The sequence below is a fragment of the Protomyctophum parallelum genome, assembly GCF_964188405.1.
Source record: "Protomyctophum parallelum genome assembly, chromosome: 22".
In the NCBI taxonomy this organism is placed as follows: Eukaryota; Metazoa; Chordata; class Actinopteri; order Myctophiformes; family Myctophidae; genus Protomyctophum; species Protomyctophum parallelum.
Window position 1 is genome coordinate 14,280,798 of NC_139714.1, and position 27,999 is coordinate 14,308,796.

The following is a 27,999-nucleotide window of genomic DNA, read 5'->3' on the forward strand; positions in this document are numbered from 1 at the left end:
TTACATGCCAACTTGGAAAATCAACAATGGTGGACATTGTAAACAAAGTGGAAATGCAAATTTGGAACTGAAGACTAAAGAAGAGGAGGAATTATACAAAGTAGGGTGACATTGATGACATCACGATGAGACCAAAATCAGTTGAGCTGTTCCTGAGAGCAATTTCCATTAAAGCACCTATATGGTATGAAAGCCTGATTGTTCAAAATTGGTTATTTGTGGGGATAGAAAACGCATATGGGAGCCCCAAAAACAGAAAGTTGAATTTTATGTTATAGGTCCTTTAAGGTTTTTTGACCCCAGGGGCTCACTGGGGACAGGGTGGAACTCCTTATATGGTCAGCACACTCTATAGTAGGGAGGATTATCACAACAAAACAAAAAAATAAGTGATATTTGAATTAAGTGAAATCACTGGTGCATTTCTTTGGTTACCAACTTTCCATCAATTAGCTGGAGACCACCTGGAACTCCCTCAAGGACCACTCACAGGTATAGGATACAACAGCAGTGACGACACACAGCAATGTGTGTGTGGGGAGGACATAAAATAAAATAAAGTCTTGCTGTGGACCTTTACATCCTGTTTGTCTTTTGAAAGAAAGAAACCCTCCAGGCCTGATGATCTGATTGGCCGGCAACCTGTGCTGTCCTGTTCGGGTCCAATGATGCTCCGCCCCCTGCTGCAGTGATGCCTTCGTGGTGCATGGAAGTGCCCACACTAGTGCATGTGTACTGTTGTTACTGTCCCCTGTCTGACTTCAGTGCTACACTGAGAGTGCGTGCTAGCTTCTGTTATCCGTCCATTTTTTGTACTGCGTCTGAGGTTTACGATCAGTGGTTTCACCCGTGCATGGTTACTGGCTTGTGAGAACTGAGGTGTGTGTGTGTGTGTGTGTGTGTGCCCCACACGTCCCCACAAGTATAGTCGAATTTGAGAAATAAACGTTGTGAGGAGGATCGTTTTATTCTGGTCTTCACAAGGAAGAAAATGTTTTTATGGTTGAAGAAAAGATTTCTAACTAGAAAAAGTGCCCTTCTGGGCACAGATCTCCACCAGGAGGATAGGAGTGTGTGTGATGTTTGGCAAAATGTTTAGGAGTAATAGAAACATGTTTTTTTGTTCATTTGTTTTTTGCAACAATTTTCTTCATTTTGTTGAGGAAATGCAGAGCCAGATCTCTGAGGATAGAATTCTGGATGAGCAGGACATGTGCAGCATTTTGTACAAAACGGGCCACCCCTGAAAACTTTGGAAGGCAATCTTAGCCAATCTGTGCAACTAACATAAACAATGTGTTTTGCAGAAATCGGCCTCATAGTGGCTAAATATCTGGCAGATGTGGAGGGATGCAGGGAAAATGTTTTTCCATGGCCTCTAGGGAGTGCGCATACATAAGTTGTATACAGATCGATGCAATTATAGGTAAAAACAGGAATTGCCCTGTTATAGTGCCACTGTGAGGCTGATTTTGATAAAAAATTAGTGGCTTGTCGTCCTTGGCCTAGTGCAAATCTGCGTGTATAATTTCACGGAAATTGCACACTGTGTTTGTGATTTGTGGCATTTTGTTCGAAACGGACCAATCATGTGAGCTTTGGAAGCCAATCTTAGCCAATCAGGATGGGAAATGATGCAGATCCGTGTTGATCACATGACTATGGAGATAGTGTATACCGAATTGTGTGATGTATGGATAAAATGTGTACGAGTAATCTACAGAAATGTGTTTTGCCTAAATCGGCCTCATGGTGGCACTATAACAGGCTGTTGAGGAATATTTGGGGCAGAGGTTCATCGTTGGCATCCAGGGAGTGTGTGTGCAAAGTTTGGCATGGATCGGTCCAACGGTGCCGGAGATTAGCTGGTGACGGACGGACGGAAAGAAGGAAGGACAGACGGACGGACACACACACACACACGGACAGAGTGCAAAACATACTCTCTCCCCATGCCTTCGGCCTGGTGGAGACAAAGATAGGTTTCCAATTAGAAAAAGATACAGGTTGGTTATAGGGTTAGGATTAGGGGGTGGAGAGTTTTCCCTTTTTTTACATTGTGCGGAAATGTCACACGCTGAAAAATAGCAGATCTACAATTGTGTTTTTGGGGGTTTTTTGGCTATCGTTTGGCTATTTTCAACACCCGGCCAAAAATGTTGTGGTCCTCACAAGTATAATAATGCAAACTTCTGTGTGTGCGCGCTCACGCACGGAAGGACTCTCTTAAAGGGACACCCCTTTAACTGTAGTATAGAGAGGTGATGCTAGACCCTGCAGTACACACACACACACACACACACACACACTGAGTCTCTGTCTCCTCTCGTTCTCTCCTCTTGGGCGGTTCTTCCCTCCATCGTCGCATCGTGCGGACAGACTCGTCTCAGCTCGGTGCCGCTGCTAAACCTCACCGATAACACATGTTCGTTCGTTCGCGGTGTGTGTCTGTGTCAGTATGTGCGTCCTGTGTGCGTAGCCAGATTGTAGCACCGGAGGCAGGCAGGGGGGGAGGGTTTGGGAGGAGGAGGATTTTCCTGTCTCCTTCTTCGTCGACTGATTCTCTCTCTCCTTTTCTCTTTTTTTGCATCCTCATCCCTTCTTTCTTCAGACCGCCGGAAGACGCTATAGTGTGAGTCATGGCTGTGTGTGTGTGTGTGTGTGTGTGTGTGTGTGTGTGTGTGTGTGTGTGTGTGTGTGTGTGTGTGTGTGTGTGTGTGTGTGTGTGTGTGTGTGTGTGTGTGTGTGTGTGTGTGTGTGTGTGTGTGTGTGTGTGTGTGTGTGTTCCTATTGTCTGTCTGCACTGGCAGTGTTTCTGTCCAAGGCATACTTGTAGTGCTATATGAATATTTGCAATCTTGTTAAGTTTTTGTGTGTGTGTGTGTAGGCGGGCTCGGTGTCTCCCATCATGGCCGCCGCCTTGCAGGACTTCCAGAGGGCGGAGTCGGAGCGGCTCAACGAGGTCAAGGGTCACCTGGAAATTGCCTTACTGGAGAAACACTTCTTACGTGAGTGCATGCGTGGTGTGCACACACGCACACACACACACACACACACACACACACACACCTTCAATTCATTCAGGTATTTCCTGTCAGTTTCATTATGAAGTTGCTCTGGATTGATTGATTGATTGCTTAACCAGTAGGACACCCTGAGTGACGTCAGACTGCTGGGCGAGCTTTGGTGCTTTGGCATGCGGGGGTCAGATCAACATATGGAATGAATTTTGTCCTGGCCATATATGGAGCGTGTCTTGAGTGTACAGGGTTTGATGAGGTCAGATCAACATATTGAATGTCAGAACAGGAAGGACGGGTGGGGGTGGATCAACATATGGAATGTCAGAACAGGTCAGCTCCATATATGGTGAAATAGGGGTTTGATGTTTAAGGTCAGATGTAGAGTTGTTGGCCGGCTCCATACGGTATATGCAGATCTAGGTGATGATCCAGTCTTCTCCATGTATGGTTATCCAGGGTTAGATGAGGTCAGTGTCGTGATCTTCATATGTTGATGGCCATAATATATGGTAGCGTGACGTGTCACGAGGCGTGATGTCATGAGGCGCGACCATTTATGGAGGCGTGATGTCACGAGGCGTGACCATCTATGGAAGCGTGATGTCACGAGGCGTGACCATATATGACATCGCAATAAACTGTATGCGAAAAGTACAGAGGTACAGCTATACAATGATGCTAAAAGGACAACACAAAAAGCCTGAGGGTTTGTTTCCATTGTGTCCCTATGTAGATTATTCAATTTCCCAAGACACACAAAGATATACTATACACGAAATCATCAATGCTAGGACCAGTAAAAGTATATGTACAGCAAAAGGTGCTCTTTTATGTCACTTTTGAAGGAGGTCACACTTTTTGATGGCTGGGTGGTGTGGCATAATGGTAAAATGTATTCATCCCAATGCATTGTGCCGAATCGGGAGCGAATGAAATCAGTGGAGCACCCTCTGCCCATGGGCGTCACTCACTCTTTTGAAGTACATGGGCACTGGTCCCTTGAGTATTTTGAAAACCAGGCCCATTGGAAGTTGCTATGTACTCTGTCCTCCACCCTAAGCCATCCCACCCTAGGTCGAGCTAGTTTGTTTTGAGAGGTCTGTAGCGAGGAGATCCTATGCCCAAAAATCATATTCTTTGGTTGACTTTCTTGATTACCTTTGTTGCCATTTTATCACTGGAAAGGTTATGTAAGATACATTCCAGGTAGGCAATCTCTTCTTTCCTTGTGATAACATTGTCTGTCACCCACTTAATTTTGGATCGTTGACTGCACAAACTGTACTGTTGACGTTACCCTTCCTATAAATGTATCTCACTGCACTCCTTATGTCCTCTACCCCCCACCATGTAGGTGTGTCTACGTAGTTTATCTAATACAGATCTCTCTGTGCATGTAGTAGTCAAAGTCATAGTATCTCTGTCCTCTGCGTTGAATCAGTGAATAATGATGACTCAGAGTTATTCAGCACCATGGACAGTGACATACGATGGCTAAGCTGTGCCAGTAGGCTCTAGTGCACAGCAGCCGTTTTCCTTACTTTCTTCACAGGTGTTACCAATGATACTGATGAAGACTCCCATAAGGGGTCATTTGGGACCCCCTCAATGACACTTTGAGAGTATTTCCAGTGAGCCAACATGCACAATATCAGCACCCTGACTCTGTTTGGCCAGAAAGGAACAGACAGAGCCTTCATTAGCATCACTGCACCTGTGAAGGAAGTATCCAGAGACCCGATTTATTTCCAACATGGCTGCTGTGCATGGCTGTTGTGCAGGGCTTAAACAGATTGTCCATGTGGTTAGCACAGTCTTGTGTTATTTAGAGCAGGAGGCTTCAACGTTTTTCAGGTCAAGTACCCCATAGCTGAGAGAGAGATAAAACAAGGACCCCCACTACATACAAAATTGTGTTGCAGATTAAACTTTCATTTCATAGACTTGTTTGCCAGCACTTCCATCAGTATAACATTTTAAACCACCAACACTTAGTAAACGTAACCATAGGCTCGTACTTGGTCTGCTCTTTTTTCCACTCTACACCAAACCAAACCCCTGCAAATAGGAATGCAGGGGTTAAAGTGCAGGTTATTGTAAAATATATATATATATATCAATCCTATCGCACAATTGGTGGCCCCCTTGTAGTGACTCTGAGGACCCCCTTTTGAAGACCCCTGGTTTTGAGATTACGTGGTTTATTGTCATGTTGTAGGCCTGTGGTCCCGTGCCTTTTCCTGGCCTTGTTGTGTTGTTTGTAATACCTTGACCTGTGTGTGTGTGAGTGTGTACGCGTGTATGTGCGCGTGCGTCTGTGTTAAGCTACAATACAGCCGTTTTTGTGGATCATTTGAATATCTGAAGTGTTCACCATAGTGACCATAGTCGTGACAGGCCCAATGCGATTAGCCGCGAGGGACAAAAAGTAGCTGTCGTATGTACATAATACTTTAGGTATTGTTGCATAAGAGTAGCATTGCATCGTTCACTGCTTGGATCTGCTTGGAACATATTATTCATATATTCCAAATGTGACATTTCTGTTTGCCTTTTATGCTTAGTCAACAACTGCACAAGACAGATATGACAAATAACTTAAATATACAAAGAAATGCCTGACATATACATTATTTCATACTTTCATTGAAAGTTATAGTGGAACTAGCTGATCTACAAGATCGGCTTGTTCTGCAATTTTTTAATATGTATGAATATTTCTTCAACGTTAAAAAATGATTGTCATTTTCTCAAATAATTGCGATGAGGCGATTATGTAATAATTGTGCCATGCCTAGATGTGTTATGGGTTTGCAGATCTGCTCTATTCAGTGAAGACATTTGGTTTCCAGATCTGCTCTATTCAGTGAAGACAGTTGGTTTGCAGATCTGCTCTATTCAGTGAAGACATTTGGTTTGCAGATTTGCTCTATTCAGTGAAGACATTTGGTTTGCAGATCTGCTCTATTCAGTGAAGACATTTGGTTTCCAGATCTGCTCTATTCAGTGAAGACATTTGGTTTCCAGATCTGCTATATTCAGTGAAGACATTTGGTGTAGCGGATCTGCTCTATTCAGTGAAGACATTTGGTTTGCAGATCTGCTCTATTCAGTGAAGACATTTGGTTTCCAGATCTGCTCTATTCAGTGAAGACATTTGGTGTAGCGGATCAAGGGCAACTGAGAGTTTGTTTACAAAGTATAGATGCAAAGTATAGTATAGATGCTTAGTGGTTGACAGGAATGTAAGGGGAATTCATGGAAATAATGGGAATGGGGGTTATTTACTCTGTATTTACAATAACATATGCAGATAGATACAGTAAAAGTTGATTGATTGATTGGTGAATCCACTTAAAGGACAATTTTAGTTTTTTTCAACCAAGGTTCATGTTTTAGGTTTTAGGTTCATTTGCTGCTTTCTTTCGTTTTAGGGATTTTAGCGGTTTTTGACAGGGGGGCGGGGGCATTCGAGCATGGGGCTAAATATGTATTTCTTTACAAAATATGATGGCAATTTATTTTTTTATTATTTACTATAGTCCTACTAGACCCCAGGAAATTACATCTGGCCACAGAAATTCACAGGATCTACTGAATGTGAAGGTAGCCTACTGGGGGGAAGCAACACTGTGTTATAGGCTCAATAAATATATGTCAGTTTGACACATTCAGTAGATCTCGTGATCTTTGGTGAATAAATAATAAAACAATAAATCGCTATAAAATCTTGTACAAAAATACATATTTAGCCCCATGCTCGAATGCCCCTGCCCCCCTGTCAAAAACAGCTAAAATCCCTAAAACGAAAGAAAGCAGCAAATGAAGAAAAGTTTACACACATCTTTTACTTTCTCTAATAACAACCTGAAACATGAACCTTGGTTGAAAAATACTAAAGTTTTCCTTTAACAAGTTAACTGCCACCGTATGACCATAGTTAGCTTGGGTCAGCCAGAATTGGGCAGATTCACTTCCGTTTTCCCGACTTGCAGACCTCCATTGTTTCACCAGAAACATTAATATTTCAATCGTGATGCGATGAAAAATCACAAGTCAGATCCGAACACCTTCTGGATGATCAAAACCACGGACATCGCTCGTATAGTTTCAGAGAAAACGGCGAGGGGAAATCCTATTTTAAATAGCAGGACTATGGGCTGTGCACGCACGTTTCCTGGTGCTGGGGGGGAAATCCTATTTTAAATGGCAGGACTATGGGCTGTGCACGCACGTTTCCTGGTGCTGGGGGGGAAATCCTATTTTAAATGGCAGGACTATGGGCTGTGCACGCACGTTTCCTGGTGCTGGAGGGGAAATCCTATTTTAAATGGCAGGACTATGGGCTGTGCACGCACGTTTCCTGGTGCTGGGGGTATGCAAGCTGTTGCCCAGCAACCGGGCCAGTGTTAAAAATAGATAAACCGCTTCATAGCGATAAAGTACCTTTTATTCACAGATAATTCCGACAAAGGCAGACAATGATTGGCTTTTAATTGACTCCGTTAAAGGAATCAAATGTGTTATGCTGCTCGCATCGTGACACATTGTGAGCTTGTAGATTGGCTCATTTTGAGCATTTTTCTTTTTACGTTTCACTCATGTCATGCTCAAAACATGGATGGCATGTTTAGGTTCAATTGACTTTTTACCAAAGAAAGGCCATAATATCTAGTATCTGTCTGTCTTAGGGGCACAGCGTTTTTCAGGCTTAAAACTGAAGCATATGGCTCGCCCTGCATGGCTCAATCCGCCTTTATGAACTGCAGATTGTCGGTTTTGCAATTAAAGATAATAATATTATCTTTCACTCGTGGGGATCTCCTCGACCCGCGAGTGAATACAGCTGGTGTTGCTTGGCAAAAACAGCCGATCCACAAGCATCACGACACGTTGTGAGCCTGCAGATGGGACTCATACATTAGCATAACGATTACCCTACGTGACGCTGTTGCTGTCCTCTCCACTCATGGCAGGAGATCATCAAACTGTATTTCCATCAGACCTGTCCCAACAAATGACTCTAGAGTAGAAAGATATAGGAACTCTGCTTTTAGGCGTTACATTCTTAAGCCTTCCTTAAATTCTGTCTGTCTGTCTGTCTGTCTGTCTGTCTGTCTGTCTGTCTGTCTGTCAATAATGTTCCATTTAGGCATTTACGGTAGATCAAAAGATTCAGTTATTTGCTGCCAGGCCCCTAGGGGGAGAGACGGGTCAAGTGAAATGGTAGAAAACAACCACCTATGGGTGTTGTAACACCATTAGACTCACAGCAGTAGGCCATACAACATGAACTCTGGAGTGTGTGTGTGTGTGTGTGTGTGTGTGTGTGTGTGTGTGCCCCAACCATGTGTGTATCCGTGTGCATGCTGAGATTAACTTTGGCTATTCTAAGGGCTCTTAATTGGTTATTTGTAACCACATCTCCGAAGGCAAGAGCACACGCACACACACACACAGGCACACACAGTCACACAAGCACACACACACACACACACACACACACACACACACACACACACACACACACACACACACACACACACACACACACACGCAATGGCAGTAATCAGAGCTTTCCTTCACTCTCTGTTATTCTGGTTCCCACTAATCAGATTAGCAATCAATGTCTCTCTCTCTCTCTCTGTGTCACTAAATGGATGGACGGATAGACATACATCATATAATAAACAGTATAGTGTACTCCCCAAACCTGATGATTGTGACACGCATGGACAGATTTTTGCTTGTGCACAAACAATCTAATTTAAATAGGCAAAGAAATGTAGGCATAAGGGGTAAGGCACTGTGAAAAACAGTATATCTCCCTACAGTATATCTCCACTGGGAGGAGACCCCGTGGCAGACCAAGGACCAGATGGGGGATTACCGTATATCACCAGACTGGCTTTGGAACACCTCAGGGTTCCCCAGCAGGAAGTGGCTAATGTTGCTTCATGGGAAAGGGATGTCTTGAGCAACCCGGTTCCGGATTAGAGGTTGAAGCTGAATGGATGGATGCATGCATGGAGTCTTTAAACTCCTCCCAACAAAACACAGAGAATGTGTTCCTTCGAAAAACATGTTGCTGCCTGACGGGGACAATCCAGTTCATAAGAGGTTTCTGACAAACCTCCAAATCTGTGTGACATTGTTAGTGATATGGTGCATTTACCAAGGTCACTCACTCACACGCAACACATGCACACAATGGATTTAACTTGAAAAGCTGCATTGCAGTGTGTGTGTGCGTGTGCATAGCCACAGGACGTATTTTTTATAAGGAAATGCATGGTGTGGAACACACACATACACACACACACATGGACAGCTCTTTTTTTATAAGACGGGCAATAATGCTACCTTTTCCTCTCCCTCTCGGGTGAAGCATTTAAAACTGTAGCCTTCGATTAACAGACACAAGGAATTAACAGCCGACTTTGAAAGTGTTTGTCAATACATCAAAGATGGAATTATAATCCATCTATAATGGATAAAGCCTTGGCCTGGAAGAGAGGTCATCAGGTGGTCCCCAACCTTCTTAGAGTGTTTCGACCCTTAACCACAACACTCTCCAGTTGGCGGGTCAGCAGTGATTGGTCAAATCACTGCAAATCTCTCATCCAGGCTTCCAGCTATTGTCCTTTCTCTTATGCCAGAGCCAACAGGAGGCTCCACCTGCCTTGTGTGTTCTTGGGGTGATTGTAGGCACTTAGAGGTCTCTAGGACTGTCCTCACCAGTCTATAAGTCTGTGCGGTGTGCAGCCGTCTGACGCCGCTGCCTGTGATGATCAGATCCGCGAGGTTCAGGGCTTATTTCAGATTTTTCACTGCATCGCGATTACAGTATTAACGTTTCTGGAGAAAGAAGGAGCTAAGCGATATCGCTGGTGGCCACATGTGGCAGCCAAATAATCGGGCAACTATCTTTTAGTTAGTTACCCATTATGCCTAAACCTTTTTACATTTGAAAATAGCCGATCTACATTGACAGTTGTGAGCTACCTTATAGATTGACTTATTTTGTAGATTGGCTTAAATATTTCAAAATGTTTTTTCTAAATATTAAAAAAAAAATGTTTTATTTACTTCAGATTTTATCCAAAATCTATACAGTCAAGTGATCAAGACGGATCCGTGCTATAGTCTTCATATTCCATCCTGATTGGCTGGTGATCAAGACGGATCCGTGCTATAGTCTTCATATTCCATCCTGATTGGCCCACAACAACCTATCTGACCTGGCGGAGACCTAGTTCTTACTGGAGCTGCATGGCGAAAATAGCAGAACTAGAAGCCCACACAACGCGTCACTGCTGTGCGACATAGATCGGCTATTTTCGGAGCGCGACACCCACGCGCAACCAAGCATAAATTAAAATTGTATCCCTGTGTGGGTCGAGGAAATCTGTGATTAATGCCAGTGCGTGCATGCGAGGTGCGTGGTGAGGATCAGCTGCTGAGTGTTCACTCTGTAGCGACTGACTGATCAATACAGTGCAGGCTGTCCTAGTTCACAGTGATAGAACACACACACGTCACACACACACACACACACACACAAACACATCGCGCTTTCAGCACTTGTTTTACAAATTGTACAAATGCTTTTTGAGTTGAATGGATATTTTTGATATGTATGATATGGATATGTGTATTGAATTGATATATGTTTATACTATTTATATGTGTTGCATATTCTTATGTATATGCGTTTTTTCTTATATAAAATTGAAGAGATTAATTTTGATAATGTTTAAGTTGAAGCACAGCGAGTAATTGTTTAATTACAGAGGGGTGGGAGTATGTAAATTCGGATATGCTGATGAGATTTTTTCTGTCTTTTTCTTTGTTTCGTTTTCTTATTTTAAGTTATTTATTTTTATTGTTCTTCCCTGTAATTATAAAATGCAAAGAATAGTTTCTATTTTTATTGGCATAATCGAAATAAACATGACAAACAAACAAAGTGAATGAAAGTTGTGATATTGTGCAACATTTAAAAATGTTGCTGCTGCTAAGACATACAAATTGTCTAAACCTGTGGCAAGAGACTGCTGAATGCTGACCTCTAGTACTGCTGGTTTTATCGCCTACCAGGACCTCTAGTACTGCTGGTTTTATCTCCTACCAGGACCTCTAGTACTGCTGGTTTTATCTCATACCAGGACCTCTAGTACTGCTGGTTTTATCTCATACCAGGACCTCTAGTGCTGCTGGTTTTATCTCCTACCAGGACCTCTAGTATTGCTGGTTTTATCTCCTACCAGGACCTCTAGTACTGCTGGTTTTATCTCCTACCAGGACCTCTAGTGCTGCTGGTTTTATCTCATACCAGGACCTCTAGTACTGCTGGTTTTATCTCCTACCAGGACCTCTAGTACTGCTGGTTTTATCTCCTACCAGGACCTCTAGTACTGCTGGTTTTCTATTCTACCAAGACAAATGTTTTCTACACCTGGTGTCCTTACGATTGTCTCTTTGTGTTCAGTGACTAATTTAGACCTTAACCCATTCTGACCTGAGATCAGATTCATACGAGGTTTCCACTGGACACACGCTGGTCTGATGAACCCATTCTGACCTGAGATCAGATTCTAAAAATGTCAGTCGTTCTTCGATTTTTCAAAAATAGCAGACCTACAAGCTCGTATCGCGCCACTCGGTGGCGCGATATGAGCTTGTAGATCTGCTATTTTTAAATAGCTAAAGCATAACATGATGCCAACACCAAAATGGGTGCCCGATCAGAATGGGTTAAATGACATCTGGTAGAATGCAGGTGAACATGGGGACTGGGTTCTGGTGACACAGGGCTCGTGTTCAGAGAGGTGCAATAGTGTCTGGTTAAAGTGTTAGTGAAATGGTCCATTTGATTTGTATGCTTAATCCAGACGTTTATTGTTGATGGTTCATCATGGTTGATCGTAATTGTTGATTGTAAGGAACCAAATGGACCCTTATAGATCTGTAAGGTAGATCTGAGAGTGCACAAATTGAACCAAATGGACCGTCTATTATATAGATCGTCTATTTCCGCAATTTCTTTGGTCGAATTTGGTCAATTTCGTATTAAAAGGGGTCTTTGAAATCCCTTAAATTGTCAATTTAGAATACCCTATACACTTATACTGTATGTTGGTGCCTTTACTGTTGAGTGAGAAAACCATGTTATTATACATTATGCTAATCATCTCGGGACCCCACACAATCATTTGGGGACCAGTTTGGGAATGGGTTTGGGAACCATTGCTGTTGGACTGTCTCTCCAATGGGTACAGGTGAGCAGGCGGGCAGCAGAGTTCTGAACATGCTTGACGTTTGTGGTGGAATTTAGAGATGGTGCCATGCCTGTTGGCAGTGTAGCCGAGAGACAGGATGTGATGAACAGTGTTGTGTCAGCTAGGTAACAATGAATCATAGCTAATCGGCCCATATTAACTTTAATAGACCCATTGCTTACTCCACTATACGTGCAACGGTGCAGGTATTCGAGCCTCAATGCTTACTGGAAAAAACCCCATCAAATAAATGATTAAATAACTAAAAGATCAGTGTTGGGCAAGTTAAGCTACATGTAGCTGACCCACTGATGAATACACAGTGGTGGAAAGTAGCCAAGTATATTCACTCAAGTATTGTACTCAAGTACACTTTAGGGGCACTTTAGTATTTCCATTTTTCAATACTTTTACTCCACTAAGTCTCAGAGGCAAATATTGTACTTTTTACTCCACTACAATTCATTGAAAACTTTTGTTACACATTACTTTGTAGGTTTCGATGTTTATTACAAAGTATACATTAACAACTTCAGCCCTACATATCATTTGGCTATTTGAAAATACCAGATCTGCAAGCTCGCAACGTGTCGCGATGCAAGCATGTAGATCGGCTATTTTTAACAGATTATCTGAAAACTTGTGAAATGGGACATTCTGCATAAGGAGTACTTTTACTTTTGGTATACTTTTAAGTATTTTGATGCTGATACTTTTGTACTTTTACTCAAGTACATTTTCAGTCACAGACTTTGACTTGTGACAGAGTATCTATATGCAAGTTAAAAATGTGAGTACTGTTGTCAGTGTAGTCGAGCCGGGATGTTGATGAACTCATGGATGAGTTATGTACAGTTGTAGACAGATACCAGGTTCATTTGTAGACCTGATATCCTATAGTGTGTGTATAGTTTCAATGTACAGATTATTGATTTTTTGATACTACACTGTTTAGACTGATTATAGGTTCTTGGTTTATCTATGATCCTAGATTACTATATCTATGTATTACCTCAGTTTACCTTGATTACTGTAAATCGCTCTGGCTTAAGTGTGTCTGCTAAAAGCCTACATTGTAATTACAAAACACCATAGTAAAGAATACATTGTAAATGTGGCAGCATGTATGATCAATCAATGTACAAATCAACAAAAAAAGAACCACAGGGTAAGAAGAGGGGACACAACAGCAAAATCCATAAAGCGTAATGCAAGGGGAAAGAAATATGGGTTTTTAACCTAGATTTAAAAACGCTCAAAGAGTCGGCTTCTCTAACAAGTGGAGGGAGAGCAGAGATGGATGTAAACTGAAGACTCATCTCTTCAGACTCCACCTTAGCCCATAGCACTTGACCCTTGACGACCTTGCAGGCTTATGCAAAGGCTAACATCTAAGTTAGATAGCATGTCATGTAGACCGATGACAGGTTCATTTGTAGACCTGGCATCCTGTAGTTTAAAACATATAATAATACTTTTTAGACTGATGATAGGTTCATTTGTAGACCTGGCATCCTGTAGTTTAAAACATATAATAATACTTTTTAGACTGATGATAGGTTCATTTGTAGACCTGGCATCCTGTAGTTTAAAACATATAATAATACTTTTTAGACTGATGATAGGTTCTTTTGTAGACCTGGCATCCTGTAGTTTAAAACATATAATAATACTTTTTAGACTGATGATAGGTTCTTTTGTAGACCTGGCATCCTGTAGTTTAAATCGTATAATATATACTTTTTAGATGACAATAGACAATCTATGACAATCTATGACAATATGACAATCTATGACAATAGATTACTATTTCTATATGCATTTGATGTATTACCTTGTGTTTACCTGGCTTACTGTAAATCGCTCTGGATTCAGAGCGAATGCTAAATGCCTGAATTGTAATTTGCAAACTGTATATTGAATGCTCTGCCCCCAAATGTTTTTTTTATTTTTATTTTATGTTTTCTTTCGTGGCTTTCGCCTTTCTTTTTTTATATATTTGTATAGAGGGACAGACAGTAGGCTGACAGGAAAATGGGGAGAGATGGGGGGGTGACATGCAGTAAAGGCCGTCTGGATCGGGAGTATAGCCCACGGCACACTGCCAGACTGGATTGCCAGCCAAGGTGTCTGGACCAAATGTTTTATTCTTATTCAACATTTTCACTGTGAGGTAACCAGCACTGTGGGATCGTAGTGGCCGCCCTGCAATGTACGGTTTAATTAGACTGGACATGTATTATGGAGCAGAGAGGGCCGTTGCCCACTGATCACACACTCCTGTTGACTCAAGCATGTGTTTGCAAATTCCACTGTGCTGCTATTTCAGGCGACTCCCTCTTCATGGGGGAATTTGCTTGCTGAATACAAGAGCTGCATGTGATTTATTAACATCCCCAAAACCAACATCGCTCTCTCTTGGCACTGATGTGATGTTTCCATCAGAGGGACGCCGCCGCCTCCTCTCAAAAGTTATCTGGCGTTTTGTGCCGATGACTCATGGTACTTCCACAGGGGGCAGGTCTCGTTGCTGTCGGGGCACCTTGTATGTCCCTATTCTAACTTTTATTTTGTTTTTCCCGTAAATCAACGGCCGGCTTGATCACGCTACAGCGTCATACAAAAGTAGAAGATACGTTGTGGATCTGTTACTTTTGATGCTTTGGAATTTGAATCCTGAAATGTAACAGTTTTAGAATTATGAGGTTTCCAATTCCACCTGACAGAGACGATATTGTTGCTGAACTTGCAGGCGAGCAGAAACCTCTATTCCATTCCTCTAACGTTTTGTCTTTTTTACGTACACCCTACTTGGTCTTAAGTACAGTGTCACACCAAAGCATCAAAAGTAGCACATCCTCATCCTGCGTTTCGGGCTTGTGGATCTGCTACTTTTGATGCGTTTGAATTTGTAATCCTGAAAAGTAACACTTTTGGACATATGAGGTCTCAACCCGACAGGGACAGATGTAATCTTCCCTCGTGATCACAAATAAAACTTAAAATAGCTGTTGCTCCGGAGGGAGACAGGCCGAGAAGCATCTCCTTTCCACAAAGCTTCATCTTCAAGGACATTTGTGTGACAGGGAAATTGCATTATTGAGTGCACTGCATACCTGGCTGGCTTCATGACGGAGATGGTGCTTTTTTTTGATTACTCGATTACTATTTAAAGAAAACCATAGAGAGAAGGGTTCTTAGAATGGGAAATGTAACCAATGGGTACAGGACTTCACACACTACACTACAGTACATTACAAAAATACAAGATAAATTAATGGTTTAATTAAATGAGAACATAAACAATGCAGAACATCCCCCTACTACCCCTTGGAACTTTGGCTCCGTCTCACTTCACCATATATACAAATATCTTACTGCTCGGGCGGCGCAGTAAGTGCCTGCTGACCACAGCGGAAGTTGTGGGTTTGAATCCACCGTGGTCCATCCGGCTTTGTTGAGTCTATAGACGCTTGTGTTCATATAGACTCCATAAGAACACAATTAGTCCGTGTTCGGGAGTTTTTGGCGGGAGGAGTATAGGACGAATGCTTTATACATCTTCCCGGTGGGGAAGATGTAAGACATTTTTAAATTGAAATGGCACAATATTTTTTCATGAATTGAATGAAACGCCTTTTGGGCTAGTGTGGGCCAGGCAGTCCGGTCCAGTTGGTAGCGTGGATCCATCCCTGGTGTTCATGAGAGCACAGCTGGTCTCTTATTATTGATAAGCTAACTATAATAGCTCATGCTGGAGGCCTGCCGACGTGACATTTATGATGGCCGTTTGTTTCCCCTGCCCATTTATCACTGTCTGTTTGATAAACACGCATCAGTGCATTTTCACTTTTATTCATTATTTTTTATTGAATACGTTATTAGCCAGAAATGTAAACGGCACGTGGTACAGTCAGACGTTAACCCATTAAGACATGAGGCCGATGCTTCAAAATGTCTTCTAAATCCTAAGGCCTCATAGTCATACACACGTATCAAACATTAGGGCAACTCCTTCAGTGCCACCTAGTGGTCACCAGTTTTAGTGCTGAGTGCCAGACCTCCCATTATAAAAAAAAGAGGGCTTTTAAAAATATGTAATATGCAAAAAAAAATATATATATATATATTTTTTTTATACGTCTATACGGGCATGGCATCCAGTGCATAGCGTATTTAGATACGGGATGACGTCCCTGGCACTTAGACAGGCAACAGTCGACTAGTCGACTAGTAAATCCACTATAGTCGACCTTGTTGAACCACCGGAGTCTTGAATTCATGGAGATTTTTTGTTCTTATCCCATTCCTAAGCCCACTCAAGGAGACTCAAGGAGACTCTTTGAGTTATTGACTTAGGAAAGTGACAAAAACAACAAAAAAAGATCAACTACATTAAGCCCTATTTTATACTTCCTTATACTACAATTTTATATATTAAATATTTGTATTTATTATTAGAAATTAGAAAGAATGTGGACGTTTTCAACCTCTAAATGACATGCCCAGAATAGGGATGAAAGCCATGTTGAAAGCTGAACCACCTTCAGAGTGACTTTGCAAGGTCAGCTGGACAGGATGCACTTTATCTGTCGCTGATCTCTGGGTCTCATCATGTCTGGCTGAGCTAACGCACATTTCTACACACTTTGTCCTACAAATGTCCTTTAAGACTGAATACGTATAAGTCATTGCTTCTCAAAGTGGGGTCCGGGGACCCCAGGGGTCCCAGTAAAATGTGTTAACATTGCTATTGAAAAATAGCAGATGGCAGCCAAATTCATATCAAATTGGGGGTCGGTCCTTGGCACGAAAAAGAATGAGAACTACTCATTTAGAAGGCATTTGTGTTGGCTTGACGGCCCGGGTATCGGAGGAGACCTGAGGCTTTCTTCACCCTCCCAATGACTGATTGTGGGGGTTAGCAGAGATGGAGTACTTGTAGAGAGGCTGGGGAATTGGGAATTGGCTATACTAAATTGGGGAGAAAATGTTTTTGTTTTTTCTTTTACAATTTACAATTTACAATTTAGGCATTTAGCAGACGCTCTTAATCCAGAGCGACTTACATTTAAGCAAGAACAAAAGCATGGGAATACATCACATAAAAGCATTTATCATGAAACATGCGTAAGCTAAGAAAGTAACAGTGGAATATCTATATAGTGAAACTATACATACACTATACATATAAACTATATGTACTATACATATTTACTACTATGCTATACATGGCGTGCTATGACTATATACAATACAATTATAGTGCTGTCTACATAACATGCTATAAGTCTGTATCAGATGCTAAGTCTACAGAAATGCTATCTAAGGGGTTAGGGTAAGTGCTATGGGCCATGATGGAGTCTGAAAAGGTGGGTTTTCAGGCTACGGCGGAAGATTGGGAGTGATGCTGCAGTTCTGACTGCAATGGGAAGTGCATTCCACAGTTTTGGAGCCAGAAGGGAGAAGAGTTTGGGACGTGTGGAGCGTTGTCCCGGCGTGTCTTGAAGGGGCATGTTTTGCATAATAACATTAGTCTTTTCATTATGTCTGCCCACGATCTTTGTGATTCATACAGTACGTTTGTTTACCTCAGTCACTGATACTAAATTCTGATATTTAATTTAATGTTTTTCTATGAATCTGTGACCTGACACCCATACTGTTACAAAACGAAAAGAAAAAGATTTTGAAAAGAAAAAGAAAAGAAGGCATTTGTAGAATCAGCCTCTGGTCTTCTTAATGGGTTAAGTGGCCTTTCTCTGAGCTCCACTCCACTCACACAGGCTTGTGGCACAGGAATGCCACGGATAATGAGAGCTCAGCATGAAACGGCAAATTCTCTCTCTCTCTCTCTCTCTCTCTCTCTCTCTCTCTCTCTCTCTCTCTCTCTCTCTCTCTCTCTCTCTCTCTCTCTCTCCTCTGAGTGAAAGGCACCATTGTCTGCAGGCTGGATGGATTTGAAGGCTCACTCGGTACTTTTCCTTTGAGGTTTTAAAACGGTGCCTCACTCTGTGTGTGTACAGTACAGTATGTGCAATGGGGATTGTTCCCTCACACAAACATGCATGTGCTTGTACTTACATATTGTCGCAGTCGGGGCAGAAACCGCTTATCTTCACGTTTTAACTTTCGTGTTTTGTGTGTGTTTTGTTCTACGGCCTATACTTGAATCATGCTACATGCTACGTTTGCTACTTTTTGAATTAGAAATTTTGAAAAGTAGCAGTTTTGGACATAGGACGTTTTCCAATCGACAAAGACGATTATTCTAACAATTACACACAGACACAGTACTGCACATGCGCGCAGCAACAAACACAGTTATAAGCGTGTGTGTGTGTGTGAGTGTGTGTGTGTGTGTGTGTGTGTGTGCGCAATCCTGTGAACTTGTGCACTGAAACTCCAGGCGCTCTTAGCCAGCTAGCTGGTCACCCGGCAGCAGAGGCCCCTGCCTGCCTGCCCTCCCTTCTGTACCTCTACCCCCCACCTGGCCCCACCCGGCCCAGATCACATCACTAAGAGTAGTCCACCCTGCGGTCACTCTGTCTGGGGTCTGGGTCCATTTGATCGGTGCCAGTCGCCTCCCGGGGTTTCATCGAATAATCCGTTCCCTTTTGCATCTGCCTTGAAATCGGCCTTCAAACCTGACCGGAGGACGTCATGACATGGACTAAGGTTGGGATGCGGAACCCGGAAGAATCGGAGGAACCAGATCCAACATTGAGGAACCGGGAATCTGTTCCATCACATTGAGAAATGTTTTTTTCTTTTTTGTAATCACTCTGTCAGAGCTGGGTATGTGGATTTCTCATCTGCTCTACAATAACATTACCAGTGGTTCTCAAACCTTTTGAATTTCAAGGACCAACAACTCTCTGAGTTACAGACCTGTAAGGGTTTATTTGGTTCCATTTGTACACTCTCAGAGTTACAGACCTGTAAGGGTCTATTTGGTTCCATTTGTACACTCAGAGTTACAGACCTGTAAAGGGTCTATTTGGTTCCATTTATACACTCTCAGAGTTACAGACCTGTAAGGGTCTATTTGGTTCCATTTGTACACTCTCAAATTTACAGACCTGTAAGGGTCTATTTGAAATCCCCTATAAGGAATCGTTAAAGCGAACCATTAAGGAATGGGACCGCTACTCGTTCAAGGAACCGGAATCGTTAAAATCCTAAAGGATCCCAACCCTAATCTGGATAAACCGAGTGGAAATATGAGGGCTGTGGGCTCTTGGAAGGACAGCGGTCGGGCGTGTTAGTCAGGGTCTTTTACCCATCCAAGTAATTAACAAAGTCTTTTACGGGTTGGGGGAACCAGGAGAGAGCGTGCAGCCGTGGCTCGGTTACAAGTGTCCGGCAAATCGGCCACGCTGCCACCCCGTCTCCGCACGAGCGGAGCGGCCGGCGCAGCGCGGAGACGGACGTGCCTGGCGGACATGGAGTACCATGGCAGCTGTGACAGCTTTGAAATGCTCTACAACGGAGCCATAGACAGGATCAGGAGCAACCTGAACCTCAGTAAGTTTACATTCTCAGTCGCCACAACCCATTTCAGTCCTTTGGATTTCACAGAACAGAACCCATGCACGTCTTCTATATGGAAGCATGTTGCACAGCAAACATAGCCAATCTACAAGCTCACCACGCGTCATGTCGTGAGACTCGCATTGTGAGCTTGTAAATTGGCCATTTGTACAGAATATTCAGGGGCACATAATGTTCATATGTCATGAAACAGCAGTTTCAGTTGTACATCACATCTATTGTCTCTCTCTCTCTTGTACTCTCTCTCTATACGTTCTGTGTATACCTCCTTTGCTTCTGTGACATATTTTTTACTCACAAAAAAGACATAGATGCCGTTGGCCGAATTTAAAACACACACACACACACACACACACACACACACACACACACACACACACACACACACTGAGAGAAGGTCAGTGCTACAGTATTATTGAACTGACATTGAGCCAGCTAGCTGTCTCTCTGTGATGTTGTTACCATGGAGGCCAGGAACGGTCGCAGAGATCCAGAGAGAACCTGTGGAATGGTGATCCATCTCTCAATTCAATTAAATGGAGCTTTATTGACATGAGAAAAACATTGCCAAAGCAAAAGTGGAACAAAACAATCAAGATAAAACAATGTATGTACAAATCAATATTGAATCTAAATGGGAATAAAACAAAGGTGTAAACACAGCTGTGTTATATTAACACAGGCCTAATACTATAAAAAGCCCGAAAGGACTTTTGGTCCAAATAATTAGTCGTCCTAATTCGTCCTAATTCTGCTCTGTATGCGTTGCTTGGCGTTTTCCGTTGGATGTAGAGAATGGATTTGCAGAATTCCGCATGTAGAGTCTCAATTTGGTGTTTATCCCATTTTTCTAGCCTCGATACCCAGGCTTTCATTTAGTCTATTTTCAGGTTCTTGATCGGCATGTGGACCCCAGACTTCGTAACCATAGAGGGAAATGGGTTATATAACAGAGTCTAGTATCTTTAGCCAGATTTGTATTGGGTTGTTTAACCTAATGTTCTTCTTGCCTTGTCTCTCATGTCGTTTACAGCTTGTTTGAAGTTCTCTCTCACACACACACACACACACACACACACACACACACACACACACACACACACACACACACACACACACACACACACACACACACACACACACACACACACACACACACAAGCAGGGCTTCCCAAACCTTTTCACCTAGAAACCCAACAATGTTTGGTCTCCCCACAGGACTACAACTTCCTAAAATAGGTATGAAGAATGAACCAAATAGCTCACAACGCATCTCACACGATGCATTGTAAGCTTGTAGATCTGTGATTTTCCCTATTCATGAACCTTATTTTGTACAGTATGTTCATCTAGCAGGTCAGTTGATTGCAAGGGTGGGGGGGGTGTGACCATGACCATGACGAGCATGATCATGTTAATAACTCTGACGCCATTCTTAGTAGCTACTGTGGGGGTGGAGAGAGAGAGAGAGAGATCGAACAAGGGCGGGAGGGCTAGAGTGGAAAAAGTGGAGAGGTTAAAAGGTGAAGAGATGGACAGAGTAGAGTTGTCCTAGTCAGAGAGAGGTGTTTACACTATGAAGGAGAGACAAAGATGGACAGAGTAGATTTTGTCACATTCCGGAGCCAATAATGTGATGACTGGCGGTGTCTGCAGTAATGTAAAAAAAAAACGGTCCATACTTTCCTTTGTTATGCTCCTTCGAAAATACAATGGTGCATGGTCACCGCGAAAGTGGAACGATACAGAAAGGGAGATGGATGCGTTCTAGAAAGTCCTCTGTGTATAACCACTGAAAAAACAATACGACGAGAATCCCGTCATTGGTAATGTGAGCCTTGACGAGCACATTTGGTACGCTCGTATTTCATTCTACAGAAATCGATTCACCAAAAATAGCAGATCTACTGTAGAAGCTCACAGTGTGTTGTGTTGCAACACGTGTTAGCTTGTGGATCTGCTATGTTTGGCGACCGTTCCCCACCAGAATAGTGATGGAGGGGGTTGGTTCAAGTGGTTTAACAAAAGTGTCATTTTAAGTTTTAAGCATATTTTGATAATTATTTTTGCCACAATAGTGACGTGTAGTTTTCATATCGTCCCATCCCTAGTGCAGTGTTTTGTGGAGATTAAGGTTAACATCACAGTGGCATGTGTGACTGTCTGTGCAGTCTGCAGTAATCGTATACAGCGCGCACCGCAGCGCCAACAATGAGCAAACAATAGTTCAGGTTGACAGGGGGCCGCTAGCGATGAATATTTAATGGTCTCTAATGGGCGGAGAGAAAGGAGAGGAGTGAGTGGTGAGATTATATGTTCAAAGGGAGACAGAGGGAGACACTCTGCTAAACTCCTATGCTGTGAATGACACCTGCACGCCCAAATCCTAAATCTGAGAGTGTACTAAATGGAAACAAAAGACGTCGTTCTTTTAGGCCCAAATCGTTGCTGTAGGGCAGAAACCTGCCACAGACTGCAAGGCATGGGTCACTGATTTTCGTGTAACACCGCAACGCGATGGTGTTGCTAGCAGCCTTTCACTTCTCCGTTGACAGAGAGCTCATTCATTCAGGAAACTGCGTCAGATGGATTATTTTTCCTTTGTTGCAACAGAACAATTAACTAATTGCAAAATAATCTGTTAGGTTGCTCCGTTACCCAGAAAAGTATTCCTGTTATATAACGCCACTATTTATAACGCTGTTACCCCCAACACTGGAAACGATGCAGGTTAGGAACGATGCAAATGGGGAATGCATGCCCCACCCGGCAATAGCCGTTATACCCGTTGTAACCGTCTGTCTGAGTACGACAGCTATGTGACACAAACTGGGATTAGATACATCACTATGCCTAGCCATAAACACTGATATTTATATATTCTACAACTTCTATTTGCTCAGGAACTACAAGCATCAACTTAAAACCCAAAGGACTTAATTGTACCATAAAGGCGTGGGCTGTGTCCCTTGGCCTTTTTATGCCCATATATGGAAATCTCTATTTGTCTGTCATTGTCCCTTTTATGCCCATATATGGAGATCCCTGATGTTAAAGATTTGTAGAGTCACAGTTAGAAATTAGAATGTTGCTTGATTATACTTGCCCTATACTTGGTTTCGCGTTTGTGTCATGGTGTGCGCAAGCGACCAGGCATATACACTCACAAGGCTTCAATGTGAATTGAAGCCTTGTGAATTGTGTGCGTGTGCGACTGCAGATTAGACCACCGTTATCTTGCATGCCTATTATGTGTGGGTTTGATCATTGTGCGCCTGCCATTTTTGCACTTCCCCCGGTGGGGCGCGAATGTGGGCATGAATTTGTGTGTGTGTGTGTGTGTGTGTGTGCGTGTGTGTGTGTGTGTGAGCTGTGTGCGCTTCACATCGCTGCCTCCTCTTCTCCAATATTCATGTCGGGTCTTTAGTTACGAAACAATAGGCGGAGAGGAAACCCGGCTAGTAGGCTACTGTATCTGCTGCGGCTGACACCTGAACCCGCAGGCTGCCAGGCCCGTGGGCACAATGTGTGGGCAGACGAGCGCCGGGCGGCGAGGGAGGGTGCAGAGGTCAGGGAAACGGAGCAGAAAGAGAAAGGAGGTGTTTGTTAGAATGAAGGCTGCATGCAGTGGTGGAAGTAATTACTCGTTTTAAACTCTGAATACATTATAGGTTAGAATTAAGCCATGAGCTTTGCTGCCGGTCTCTCTGTGACTTTGTTTACAAACAGATCTGCATACTGTGCGTGCATGCGTTGTGCATGTGACGTTCTGATTGGTTCAAAAACACAGCTTTCCTTTTCAGAATGAAACTTCAAAATAAAATGCCTGTGTTTTTCATTTCACTATAGGTCTTTAATCACTCAGTGAGGTGAGGCTTGTAGGCCTACTGTAGATCATCTGCACATTTGTTACTTTCTGAACATGTCTGACAAAAGTACTACTACTACAATACCTTGTCTAGTATTACTAGTGTAATAATTTGTACCTTTTTATTACTTGAATATTAACTTGAGTAGGCCTATATACTTGAGTATAATGTGTAAATACAGCACCACAATCATTTTTAACCACTTTTTAGCTTTTTTTTTTTTTTTTTTCATGTAGGCCTATAGTTGCTGGTCATTCTTGATTGGGAAGCACTTTGGATTCAACTCTTTTTGTTTTGAAATGTGCTGTACTAAATAAACACGACAGGGCAGAAACCTGACATGGTCGTGCATTTATAAATTAATGCCCTACTTTGTTTTACAAGAGTGCCGCATACAAAAGGAGTAGTGAAAATAGCAGATCTATAAGCTCACAAAATATTTTTTAAGTCAATTATTTGTTCAGAATCGATTGAATCGATAAGGTGGATCAACTGTCTCGTACTCTTAACGGCTGCAGCCTCTCTGATCTGACCATCTAGCCTACTTTCCTCAATGGAATGCAACTGTAGACGCACCGAGGACAGATATAGGAAGTAGGACACATATTGGGAGACGCATGAGGTAGAGAGAGAGTGGAACATGGACGTTGATATTGAGGCTAATCGAGGTGTGCGTAGATGAGCCACGTGGTCTCAGACCAAGTTTTCTTTGGCTTTTAGCAACCTCTGGTGGCAGGGGAGGATTATCCAACGGGCCTGTTGGGTCCAGGCCAGGGGGGCAGTCAGCCAGATATTTCGTGAAGCCTCATTTGAAATCGGTAGTTCATATAATGGCCTGTTGTGGCGCTGGACTGGACCCAAAAAGCCCCATAGCTCCATAGAGGCCCATGTATTTTGGCCCAACTTCACCTAGACTGTATTACCTTAATAAACATGGTCATGAATACTTTCTTCTTCCAGTCACTAGTTTAAAGTCTCATTTCTAATGTCATAATATTCTTTTTGGAAAATTATGGTCCCATTAATTAAAAAAATGACCATAAAGTCGCGTATGTTCTGAGGGGCGTGGCTACCGTTACAGTCTATGATCGGGATTCCCCTCCCACTCAAGAGTCTTCTCCTCCCACTGGAGTCAAAATAAAAACCAACGGAGAAGAAGGGGGGAAGTCCCGCCTCGTTGTCTGGGCAGCCAATGACCAGCTGGTACAAAACGGAGCCAGCCAATGGGCAGCTGGTACCAAAAGATGGCGACTTACATCAGGAATTAGCATATCATTACAGGCTTCATTTTACGTTCATGTTAGACCCGGGGAACGCTTTGTCCATATTTTTTACAGTCTATGGTCCAGGCCCAGGGGCCCCTGAGCTAGGGGGGGGCCCTGAGCTTGAGCGTCCACGTTACCGCAAAGAGGCTCAAGCTCATTGGCCCCCCAAAAAAGGGGTAACAGTGAATAACAGTGACACACAAGTTCCTTGTCACTGTTATTAACAATGGGCTTATTCATTTGTGTCAATAAAATAACCCCAAAAGTCCTAAACCATCATGATACGGTACATTACTGCAAGTGTTTAAACCCTCAGTTTGCATTTATTTGGGCCCATAATTTCTAGATCCGCCTATGTCTGGTGGAATTTATTTTACCCAGCGCTAGCCTGACTGTTGACATACAGGAGGACAGACAGACACAGAGCAGACAGACAGACACACACACACACACACACACACACACACACACACACACACACACACACACACGCACACACACACACACACACACACACACACAAATTGACAAAGATAATAGTTTTTTCACAAGCCGCACAAGCCTGCGGCCGGAAACAGGCAGTCCTCGCTCAGTTTTTCTCATTTATAGTGGTTTCCCACTTGTACATTATCATTAGATGTCTAAAGGTTGAGAACACAGGGGTGTCAAAAGTGCGACCTGCGGGCCAAATGCGGCCCGGGGAAGAATTGTATGCTTCATACTGAAAATTGTATTATGAACAGTATGGAACTTCTTCTTTTTTTTTTCACCTGGGCTCACTTATTCACTTCCCAGAGTATAATCTGTCAGGATTCCTTGTTCCTTGTTGTCTCATTCTGAAGGGGTCAAAGAAAGGCTATTTTATTTAAAAGAATTACCTTGCACGTCTGGTTTTATTTGGTAATGTAGTTACCTTGAAAAAAGTTTGGATTAGATGAATGTGTGTTAATTTCTCTCTCTCTCCCACCAGAGGAGGAGCTCAGGAAGCTGAGGGAGGAGACCAATGTGGACGCCCTGCGTCAGGAGCTGGAGAGAGAGAGGAGCAAGAGAATAGACCTGGAGCAGAAGATGAATGAAGTGCTCAAATCCAGGTACACACACACACACACACACACACACACACACACACACACACACACACACACACACACACACACACACACACACACACTTTTGAAGTGTACTGTATATTGCCCCATTGGAAAAGTGTGTGCTATGAGCCTAATATTTCCTCAATCCACAGGCTGTAGACCAGGGCTTCCCAAACCTTTTTGCTCAAGACCCAAAAGAGAAATTGGATGTTTGCTTTAACCCATGAGCGGGTAAACTTACCCACTTCCCCCCCAAATGACCAGTATTATTACAAATGAAGAGCCACCCCCACCCCATCCTAGCTTCTGAGAAAGCAGCAGGCAGTCCTGTAATCCGAGGTTACCCACGGTCGTCGTGACGTTGGTCTTGTTCACTGTGTTTATGGAAAAACAGCTCTGAGAACATCTGGATGACTTATCTGGAACATTCTGATGTTATCCAGGGTAGCCTACTGAAGGATGTGTGTGTACTGTGTGTGCGTGGGCGAGGTAGCGGTAGACCTATATTAACCCCAGTCTTCTGTGTTGATCACACTTCCACACACTCAGTATAAATTAGGAGTCTTCAACGTCTTTCAGCCCAACGACCCCTTAGCTCAGAGAGAGATGAAGCAGGGAGCCCCACTACATATTGTATAAAATTGTGCTGCAGATTAAACTTTTAAATTGATGGCTTCATAGACCTGTTTGACAGCACTGTCAGTGTCAACAACAGTGTATGTTGGATTCATGTTAATGTGTATTTTCAGAAACTTGTACTTGCTTGCTTTAAGCTTGGTAAATGGCAAAAAAGGAATATGCGTGGCATTTGTAAAACCATCTTATAATGTTGGTGCGTGTGCGACTGTGCATGTGCACGTGCGTGCGTGCGTGCTGAAATTATTTAACCACAGGAGCATAGGGTGCTAATTTATAGATGCTTATGCATTATAATCTGCAGCTATTCTTAGCACACCATAGCACAAGATGACACCGTTATACAGTATGGTATAATGTTTCTCAGGCATGTAGTATAGGATGTTAAAGCTATGGGGGTGGCCATAGCTGAATGGCCAGTGAGCTAGACTCTGGAGGTCCCAGGTACGATTCCAGCTCTCAGCAAAGTGTCCCTGAGCAAGACACTTGGCCCCTAACTGCTCCCTCCCCCACGTTTTTGTACTGTTTGTACTGTTTGCCATAGAGTGATATTGATCACACCTCCAGCAGGTGGTTCCTCCTGATCCCTCGCCATCTGGAGTCTCTCTCTGCCGCCTCCATGTTGGACCTGACCCGTGCGTGCGTGCGTGCGTGCGTGCGTGCGTGCGTGCGTGCGTGCGTGCGTGCGTGCGTGCGTGCGTGCATGCGTGCGTGCGTGCGAGAACCTGGCACAGTGAGTGGAGCGGCCAGCAGAGCCTCTACATTACGGCCCACGTCACTGGGCTCACAGTAGAGTGCCTTCCAGCCTCTTCTCTGGGGTTGTTCCACCCACTTGAACCACTTCTGCATGTCCGCCTCTATGCGATCACCCCAGGGAAATGTCAGATCTATAAGTAGCACCTGCCTTGAAGTAACTGGTCGGCTATATTAGATTTTTTGGATAAGATTTTAAAGTAAAAGTATTGTCCAACAGTTTCAGACAAGGCTTCCGCACGACAGCGACAATACCTGTATAATACTATATTTGTATCACTTATACCTTGTCTAACAATGAAGGGCACCATGACACTCCTATAATAACTCAATAAATATATGCAAAAACCTTCAAACATTAATATTTGCAGACACAATACAAATCATTATCTAATACAAAAAGTACAGTATGATGAATATTTGTGGGATTCCCGTGGGTCACCGGATTCCCGTTGGTCATGGGATTCCCGTTGGTAACAGGATTCCTGTGGGATGGGATTCAAATTTGTATTAATCCCGGGATGGGG

At 43.1% G+C, this 27,999-nt stretch overlaps 1 protein-coding gene across 1 annotated transcript in view; it reads left to right on the forward strand.

Moving 5' to 3' along the window:
• Positions 1-2,893: 2,893 nt before the first annotated feature.
• gramd4a (GRAM domain containing 4a) overlaps positions 2,894-27,999 on the forward strand; it is a 52,967-nt gene continuing 27,861 nt past the window's right edge. Inside the window, exons 1-2 of the mRNA XM_083758239.1 lie at positions 2,894-3,008; positions 25,963-26,083. Coding sequence (XP_083614365.1) covers positions 2,909-3,008; positions 25,963-26,083 — 221 coding nt within the window. The 5' untranslated portion in view covers positions 2,894-2,908. The remainder of the gene's footprint in view (positions 3,009-25,962; positions 26,084-27,999) is intronic.